The sequence below is a fragment of the Belonocnema kinseyi genome, chromosome 4 (genome assembly GCF_010883055.1).
Source record: "Belonocnema kinseyi isolate 2016_QV_RU_SX_M_011 chromosome 4, B_treatae_v1, whole genome shotgun sequence".
Lineage (NCBI taxonomy): Eukaryota > Metazoa > Arthropoda > Insecta > Hymenoptera > Cynipidae > Belonocnema > Belonocnema kinseyi.
This window is the reverse complement of record NC_046660.1, coordinates 36,071,619-36,082,001: the sequence shown is the minus strand read 5'-3', so window position 1 is coordinate 36,082,001 and position 10,383 is coordinate 36,071,619. Positions and strand designations below refer to the sequence as shown.

Genomic DNA, 10,383 nt, shown 5'->3' with positions numbered 1-10,383 from the left:
GGGGGGGGGGTGAACCCCCTAAGCACCTCCCCTGGATCCGCCACTGGCGAGGAGTAAAAAAATCTAGTCTAATCTGTAAAAACATGATTGCTGCAGGTCAGCGAATCCAGGAAAGTCAGGGCAAATGCGAAAATATCACAAATTAAGTAAGACGTTTTTTTTCTGAAATTTGCAACCCCTCCCACCTCCTCATCCATAATTGTGAAACATCAATCAAATTAGATTTAGAAAATAGTGGTATTAAACAGTAATGTCTTTAAACAAATAATTGCTAACTTTTTTGTATTTGTAGTTTGCGGTTACAAATATTGATTGGTTGAAATTTTTATTAGTTTATTTGAAATTCAATTGTTTTGTATGCAAATATTTTTTTTCGTATAAAAATTCAATTTTTTAAATGATATTTTCTTCTTTAATAAGTTAAAAATCTTTCTTGGTTGAAAATGCAAGTCTATTGTTGGAAATTTATCTTTTTTGTTTCAAAATTTTAACTACTTAATTAATAAAGTGGAACAACTTTATTAAAAGGTCTTTTTTTTCTTTTGTTTAAAATTAATTTTTTTACTGAAAATGTAACTATTCCATTTTGCATTATCACAGAAAAAACTAAGAATAAAATTTGTTGCAGGAAATTTTTTAGAGCGATAAAGTTTTGTTTAGACAACTTTGCGTCTTTCAAAAAACATGTGTTTTTCATGGAAAAACAAAAGAAAGTGTAACCGATATTTGTATAAATTTTATCCTGTGAAGTTAATTTTTGTTGCAGAGAATCTTTCGTCGGAAATCGATGTAAAGTTTATCTTCTGTTTTTTTCTGTGATTGGGAATTAATTTTTGTGTTAAAAATGTCTATTTTTTGTTAGAAAACTCAAACTTTTTTTAGTAATTCGACATTTTATTTTTCAAAATTCATCTGCTAACGTAAAAGTGTATTCTTTTTGGGTAAAAATGCAACTATTTAGTTGAAAATTAATCTTTTTTCACAGAGCATTTAACATTTTTGTTGAAAAATTAGTTTTTTTTTGTATAAAATTTAATTTTGTAACTGAAAATTCATCTTTTATGGTAGAATGCTAACCTTAATGGTAAAAAAATGTTTATGGTTTGAAATAAATTCTGTAACTAAAAATTGCTCTATTTTCTTTTTCGTTAAAAATTTATCTTGCTTATTTAAAAATTCATCTTTTTTCTTGACATTTGAATTATTCGGTTCAAAATTAATTTTTTATTGAAACAGGTAGAAAAACAATTTTGTCAACTATTAATCTTCTTTGAGAAAAATTCATTTTTTTAAATTAATTTAATTAGTTAAAAACTTAGTCTTCTGTTAAGAATTCGTTTTCTTTGTTAAAAATAAGTTGTCGTAACAGAAGATTTAACTAACATATTATATTAACTATTATATTATTTTAGTTGAAAACTCAACTATTTGCTTAAAATTTTATTTTTTTGTTAAAAATTCATTATTTTAGTTCAGAATTAATTTCTTTGGTAGAAATATTACTAATTGCATGAAATTAAAAAAAATTAATTTCTTAGCGGAAAGTGTAACTTTTTCATTTTTTTCTTAAAAATTCATCATTTTTAAATAAAAAAATCATTTATTTAATTGAAAACTTGTCTTTTTAGGGTTGAAAATTCATACTTTTGGGTAGAAAACTAAAATGCTTTGTAAAAATTCGCCTTTCTGATTACATCAACTGTTTTTTATTGAAAATTATAATATTCCTTGGTGTGAATAAATTAATATCTTTCGTTGAAATTTTAATGTTTTTACTGAAAATTAAATTCGCCCATTTTTTATTAAAAATTAATTTTTTTTAGTTAAAAACTCAATTATTTGGGTAAAAATTAATATATTTTGTTAAAAACTTGCCTTTGATGATTGCAAAGTTCACCATTTAGTTAAAATTTAATTTTTATTTCACAAAATTCTTCCGTAATATCTATAAATTCCATCATAAAATACAGTATGACTCTTGTCACTAAAAGTCTTCAAAATAAATTTAAAAACAAACACTCTTTTGGTATTTACATTATTCATCTTCGAGGTATTTTACATTTAAGAGAAAAATGTATAAATGTCAGGCAAAATGTAAAATTGTTCAGGGAAAAGTCAAAAAGAATTTCAACATGGGAATTTCATAGGGACCCCGAAGACGAAGTAAACTATAAATAGAGATAATGTTTCTTCTAGAGGCACATCATGTATATAAAGTAGTCGCTCAGGACCAATCCATTTATTTCAGCTTTCATTGAAAAAATATATACACTCCAAGTCCCAAATGATAAAAATTTCGGGAGTAGCCTCGCACTGGCCTTGTTACTAAATAGGTACCCTCGAAACGCAAACAGTCAGGGCCATAAGACAAGTTTTTAATTGGAATACATAATATCGCGCAATACACTCGACTGAGTACTCGCGCACTGCGGCCCTTCCGAGGCGAGAGTCGCAAGCGGCTCTCGACCTGCCCCCCTGAGAAACTGCGTGGGCCAGTGGTTCAAGAAATTACTTCTATGGGACCTGGAGTGTAGCTATGTAAATCTCAAAGTTTCGAACTGCTATTACCTTTTTTATAGTGGGTTCCTTTTCATTAGTAACATCTATAAAATAAATCCTGTCTGAATCCAAACATGGCAAGACCATCGTGTCACGTTTTCGAGGCAAACCATGACAGCTGCTGCAGATATTCCACCCAGAATGATGAACTTCATCACCAACGTGCTTCATTCTAAGTTTATGTATGATCTACAAAAAATGGTAAAATATGGGCAATTGTTGAAGTGTTATAGTATTAAATTTTAATTATATGATTAAAGGTCGACATGAGGCCTTCTTAGACTATTATCAGAAACATCAACAATAAGGAAATTAATTATTATTATAGCTTGTTTACCGTAAATCTAAAGATATCTTTTTGTTGAAAAGGCATTCTATTGGGTGTAATAATAGCCTATACTTGAATTTCCAGAATTTAATCATTTTTCATTTGTTGTTGATGAAGTTATGTACAAAAAAATGATAAATAAGGGACTTTTAAAAACACAAGTCGGCTTTTATTGCACTCCAGCCAATTTTTCTACAACTAGGAGATGTAGTTTTTATTTTTTAACCCAAACTTAAGTAAGTATTAACATCGGAAGAACAGTATTGAAAAAAACGTTATCTGAGAGGAATGGGGTTATACAAAAAATTACGGTACGATCCTGATGAGAAAATTTAACAAAATTTGAGAATTTTAACATTTATTAAAAAGTTCATCTTTTTCATCCTTTTGTCAAGAAACTTACCCTTTTTCCCTTTTGATCGTTTTTTCGCTGAAATGCGAACTCGATTAATAAAACCCGATAAGAAAATTAAATTAAAGCAAGTTTAAAATTCTACAATTACATTTTTGGTTCGGAATTCATCTCGATTGGTTAAAATTTTTTGAGCTTAGTAGCAAATTTAATTATTTTGTTGAAAATTCAACTATCTCATGTTAAAATTTCATCTTTTTAGTCAAAAATTCAGCTGGTTGGTTGAAAGTTGAACTACTTTGTTAAGAATTTATTAATTTTTTTGTTACAGATTCATTTCCTTGGTTAAAAATATAACTATTTCATTTTTAGAAAATTAATCTTCTTGGTTAGAAAGTAATTTTTTGGGATGAATGTTGAGCTCTTGTTGAAAATTTATTTTTTTGAAGACTCATCATTTTAGTTGAAAATGCATTATTTTTCGTTGAAAATGCTGGTGATTTAAAATCAACTACTTGGTTTAAAGTTAAACTATGTACTTCAAAAAATTTATGTTTTTTTTTTTGTTGAAGATTCATCATTTTAGTTAAAAATTCATATTTTCGGGTCGAAAATAAAACTTTTGTAAAGAAAATTTGTCTTTTTGGTGGTAAAATTCTACAATTTGGTAGAAAATTAAACTATTGGGTTGAAAATAAACTGTTTTGATGAAAATTCATATTTTTAGTTGAAAATTCAACTACTCGTTTAAACATTAAAATATCTTTATGAAAATGTAATTATTTGGTTAAAAATCATATTTTTGGATTGAAAATTCAACTGCGGTAATAATTTATTCCTATGACTTTAAAATGTAACAATTCTGTTGAAAATTGATGTATTTAGTGGAAAACTCGTTCTTTTTTAGTCGAAATTTAATCTTTTTCGTTAAAAATTTATCATTTTCTGTGGAAAATGCAACCGTTGAAAAATAAACCAACCGGCTTAAAGTTAAACAATGTACCTTTTAAAAAATTAATTTTTTTAGTGAGTATTCATCATTTCAGTAAAAAATTCACATTTTTCGGATCGACAATTAAACTATCTTTTACAAAGTTAGTCTTTTTAGCTTTAAAATTCAACAATTTGGTAGAAAAGTTAAATATTTGCTCGAAAATAAACTTTTTTGATGGAAATTTATAGTTTTTGTTGAAAATTCAACTACTTGGTTAAAATTTGAACTATATATACTTTGTGAAAAATTAATTTTTTTCAAGATTTTTCTCTTTGGTTGAAAATTTAACTTTTTTGTTGAAAATTCTTTCTTTTCAGTTAAAAAATATTTTTTATTTGAAAATTTCACTATTCCAATTTTCGCTGGATTATTTATAAGTTGAAAATTCTAGTTGAAAATTCGCCTTCTTTGTAGAAAATTACATTTTAAACTGAAAATTTGGCTTTTCCGTTTTTTACTAAAAAAAATATCTTTTTTTTTAAGAATTCAAATGTCTATTTTGTTAAAAATGGTATTTTTTTATTAATTTGACTGGTTGGAAATTCGTCCTTTCATAGTAAATTCATTTTTTTTTTTTTGGTTAAAATTAAACTTTTTGTTCAAAAATAGTCCAAAATGGAAAACATAGTTCATGGAAGGCCCCTTACTGTAAAAACTAATAATGAATATGGAAATATTAAAATATAATAAAAAAATATTACTTTGCAATATGTTGGACTTTCAGGATCAATGTCCACGGTGGAAAGAACATCCGGTTTATTTGGGTCTGTATGGATGCATACTGCATACATCAGTTTTTCTCTGGGACCTTCGATCATCGCTCTTTTTGGAGATGGATATCCTGGTCCACAAGACTGACATTCTACATTTTAAATATTATGATTTTAAAAACTTATAAATTTACATTTCTGCGTGCATAAGCTTCCCGTAAACTATAAGAATTATTATCATTTTTAACAGTTTTCTTTAACTTACTATCTACTTTTGCCATTTTCAATTGCTGGAGGACAATGTGAACAAGCAGAAATAACGTCCGCAAAGTAACTGTTTTTCTTTAAGTTCGTGGCAGACGCTTATCTGACTCAGATAGCCCCCCCCCCTCACTCCCCCCATTCTAACGGACATTTATATTTATCCGGTGCTGATAACTAGGCGAATACAATAGCATTCACTACAATAAAAATAACAATAACATCTAAGTCACTCTAAAAGGTATCTAAATTTAACAATTTTTTAGTTTGATAAACTTACATAAATATTGAGAACGTTTTAAAATGGGCAAAAATGAAAAAATTGGCGAGTTTATTATTATTATTATTATTATTATTCAAAAAAGGATAAAAAATCTCGCCAAGTTTGCAGTTTATCCCCTTTTAATACAATTTTGTATTAAATCAAATACTCGTTTCAAAGTAATCAGAATATTCAATACTCAACGCAATATAATGAATGTAATAAATTTTGATATTGATGGCATAAAATTAAAATATAACTATAAATGAATTTTCTGTTTTCATCTCCATGGAACCCTAGATGTTCATTCTAGCGGAATCATGTTGAAAATTTGGTAGAATTCGGTTTAATCGTGTAAGCTTCACGTCGGCCTAAGTGCTAAAAAATATAATTTTCTCAATTTGATTGCAAAATCATGAAAAATAATTGATGAATGAAAATTTTTCGAGACCTAATCCTAAATAAATCGGTTGAATATTGTAGGCTATAGGTCAACTGATGAACTGTTAAAAAATCGAATTTTGGATATAAAAATGGAAATATTTATAGAAATAAAAAATTAATCAAAATTTCTTGGCTTCATATAATAGATTTATTCTAAAACTTGTACACGAATCGATTCTAAACTTTTTGAATGAATTACACTTGAATTTCATATTGCTTATTTAGCCTGAAATTTTTAGACAAATCGTTTGAAAAGTTCAGGCTCTGGGTCAACTGAACTTTTAGAAAAATCGAATTGTATGTATAAAATGAAAAAAAATCTAGAATTAAAATATGAATAAAAATTTCCTGAAAATTGACACTTGAGGTTCATTTAATTAATTTACCTTAAAATGTTTAGACAAACTGGATGGATATTTTAGGCTCTAGGTCAACTGAGCTTCTAAAAAGAATCGAATTTTGGAGATAAAAAAGTGAAATATTCCTATAACTAAAACGTATATAAAAATTTCATGAGTATTGTCACTTAAGCTTTAGCTACAAAAGTTATCCTAAAATTTTAAAATAAATCAGAACAGTTTGAGCTCCAGGTCAAGTGACCTTCTAAATAAATCGAATTGTATGCACAAAAAGCGAAATATTTCTAAAAAAAATGAAAAATAAATAAAAATTTCGTAAACATTGGCACATTAGCTTCATTTAAAAATTTTAGGCTCCAGGTCAACTTAAGTTCTAAAACAATCGAATTATAGGCATAAAAAGTTAAATATTTCTAAAAATAAAAAATGAATATAAATGTCCTGAAAATTGGCACTTGAGCTATTAATTTAATTAATTTATCCTAAACACTCTAGACAAATCGGTGAAATATTTTAGGCTCCAGGTCGACGAAACTTCTAAAAAAATCTAATATTATGCATAAAAAGAAAAAAAATTCTAAAAATAAGAAATGAATAAAAATTTCCTGAAAATTAACTCTTAAGCCTCATTTAATTAATTTATCCTTAAATTTGTTGACAACTCGGTTGATTAGTTTAATCTCTGGGTCAACTGAACTTCTACGCCAATCGAATAAATCATAAATGGTAAATTATTGATAGAAAAAAAAAATTAAAATGTTCTAAAAAGTTTCACTTAAACTCTACCTAAAAAAACCTACCAGAGAAAAAACTGACTAAACTGACAGATAAATCGGTTGAATATTTTCGGTGCCAGGTCGACTGAACTTCTAAAAATGACACAGTTATTCATATTTTCTGAATCTGCTGTATCCATTTTTTAAGGCATGGGTTATGCTTGTGCATGAAATTATTGGCCAGTAATTTTTTAACAATTTAAAAATATTTTATGGAAATCGAGCGGCTGTTCGAAAAATGATTTTTATAATAATTCTCAGAAAAACAGCTCACGAATTATTAAAATGTTTTACTTCATTTTTTATTAAACTGCAAGCATTTTTATAAATATTAACATACACACATATGTTGACGAAATGATTAAATAGCATACATTCTGTTGCTTATATTAATTAAGCATAATAAGTTCAATAACTTTTCGATGAACTGCATGACAAGAATGATAAGAAATGTATGATAAGAACACTTTGAATTCTTAAAACTAAATGAATAACATGTGTAATTATCAACAATTCTTTTTGTGCATAAATATGTATACTTAATTATACAAACGCTCTTAAAATAGATAACACAATTAAAAGCCAGTTTAATTCGAATCAACTCGTCAAAACACAGCACGCAATATGGTACCTAAAAAGAAGTAAGTTCGCTATTATGAAAAAATCGATATGCCTATAACTGATTCACCCATCATTATTATCTTCCAAAATTAGGATTTAATTTGAAAAAAAATTCTGTCCTTGATTTAATTTTTTTTCTATACATATATTTGTTTCTGTGATAAATTTATAAACACACACTGCGTGAAATCACACGTTATTTATAAAGTTCCGCTTATGGAGGGTATAATACTTTCTTTGCTCATTTATTTTACAACATGGGTATTTAAAAATCAGTCTGAAAAAGTACAAGACTTTTTGAAAGACAGAGGAGAGTCGCCCAAAATGAACAATAAGAACTATAAAAAATAAAATTATTATTATTTCAATAATTAAATAAACTTTGCATACAAAATATATAAATAAACTGTAGATATTCCTGTCCTTTATATTCAAAAGAATAAAAATAAGATTACTATTCAATGTTTATTTAAATGCAAATAACGTACACTCTAAATTTAAATTAATCAAAAGTGACATTCTAAATCATTCAATTTGACCCACTACGGAAATCAGTCATTTTTAATTATCCAATCTGTTGAATTTTCATCTTAAAAAGGTCCACTTTAAAAATAAAATAAAAATTGTTCATCCACAAGATTAATTTTTTTACCAAAAAAAAAATACAATTTCAACAAAAAAGAAGAATTTTTAACAAAAAAGTGGAATTTTCTACCAAACAGATGAATTTTCATCTGAAATGAGAAATCATTAATAAAAAATAGATAAATTTGCAACAAAGCTGTTCAAATTTCAACCAAGTAGTTGAATTTTCACAAAAAACCTAATTTTCTGCTAAGAAGATTAATTTTATACCGAAACTACGAATTTGTAACAAAATACATGAAATTTCAATAAAAAAGTTGAATTCTCTACTAAAACGGATTAATAGTCAACCGAAAAATCGAATTTTCAACAAAAGACTGCATTTTTAATAAAATAGTTCAACTTAAAACCAAGCAATTGAATTTATCCAACAAAAATTATTATTTTCCGCCAAAAAGATTAATTTTCTAAAAAATGCGAATTTTCAACAAAATGCATTTATTTTTAATCAAATAATTGGAATGATAATTATAAAGATCAATTTTCAACCATAAAATAGAATAGTTAAATTTTTAGTTCACAATATTAATTGTCAGCAAACAAAATGGAATATTCAAGCAAAAGGATCCCAGTGTGCACAAAATTTGGCGACGTCTTTACGACATCGTTACGACATATTTACGACATCTTTACGACATCCTATGTCCATGTCGTTTCGATGTCTTTGCGATATCGTAAAGACATCGTCAGATCATACGACGTAGGATGTCGTAAAGTTTTCGTAAAGATGACGTAACGATGTCTTAAAGACGTCGCCAAACTTTGTGCCCACTGGGATGAATTTTCAAATACAGAGTGATGAATTTTCGAACCAAACGTACAATTTTTCAACAACTAAAGATTTTTCAGTTATGAAATAAAAATAAGTTCATGCAAATTGTTGAACTTTAAAGCCAAAAGGTCAATAATTAACAAAAAAAATGAATATTTTTTCAAGCAGTTCTACTTTAAACCAATTACGTATATGAATTTTAAAAAAATGAATTAAATTTTTTTTTTAATTTCAACCAAGAAAAAACTCATTTTTAACCAAATAGTTAAATTTACCAACAGAATTTATTTTTAATCAAGCGGTTCAACTTTAAACCGATTTATTGAATTTAAATAAACATAATATTTTTTCGCAAAATGATTAATTTTCTAGAAAAAAGACGAATTTTCAACAAAATACATTAGTTTTTAACGAAATATTTTAACTTATAACGAAAAAAGATCAATTTCTAACCAAAAATAGAATAGTTAAATTTTCACTTAAAAAATTAATTTTAAACAAATAAATCAACGAATTTTCAACAAAATAGTTACATTTTCAAATAATAAGATAAATTTTCACTGAAATCATGAATCTTCAACCAAAAATAATTTTCTGTTCAAAGCAGTTAAACCTTCAATCAAGTAGCTAAAACTTTTATTTAAAAAAATGAATTCTTAACAAAAATTATTTCAGTTTATATTTCAACAAAAAATGAAAAAGTTAAATTCTCAGTAAAAGAATTAATTTTCATTTTTCACCCCATAAAACAACGAATTTTCAACAAAATAGTTGGAATTTTAAAACTCAGAAAAAAGTTTTGAACTAAAATAATGATTGTTTAACCATAAAAATGAATTTTTAACAATATAGTTCAACATTCAACCGAAGGATTTAATTTTTCATGAAAAAGATGAATTAAAAAAAAGGATGCTTGATTAATTTAATCAGTCGATTTTTGACTGATTTAAATTTATAATGTATAAAGTTCCTAAAGGAAACATTGATTTTTACGCCTTTTTGAATACCCCTAGGCTGACTCTCCCCTATTTCGTATTTTTATATAATAACTTATTTGCTAATTGAAATTGATCGTTCGTTTAATAAAATTCAAACATTGACAGTTTTAAAATACGCATAATATTTACATACTATAATTTCACTTGTTGGCCCCATTATCTTAAATTTTGTTCCAAAAATCGGATTTTGTATTCGTTAAAATTTACCACTTGGAATAAAGTACATTGTAAGGTTTTCAGTAGATATTTTTGATGCGTTCTTATTTGTTGTAAACTTCGAAAAATTGGAAAATTTTTGACAT

General features: G+C 26.4%; 1 protein-coding gene across 1 annotated transcript in view; it reads right to left on the bottom strand.

The window, feature by feature from the left end:
* Window positions 1–5,263, bottom strand: part of LOC117171932 (methanethiol oxidase) — a 15,792-nt gene extending 10,529 nt beyond the window's left edge. The window contains exons 1-3 of the mRNA XM_033359596.1: window positions 5,209–5,263; window positions 4,935–5,095; window positions 2,569–2,748 (exon numbers count right to left, since the gene is read on the bottom strand). Coding sequence (XP_033215487.1) covers window positions 2,569–2,748; window positions 4,935–5,095; window positions 5,209–5,224 — 357 coding nt within the window. The 5' untranslated portion in view covers window positions 5,225–5,263. The remainder of the gene's footprint in view (window positions 1–2,568; window positions 2,749–4,934; window positions 5,096–5,208) is intronic.
* Between the last annotated feature and the right edge of the window lie 5,120 nt (window positions 5,264–10,383).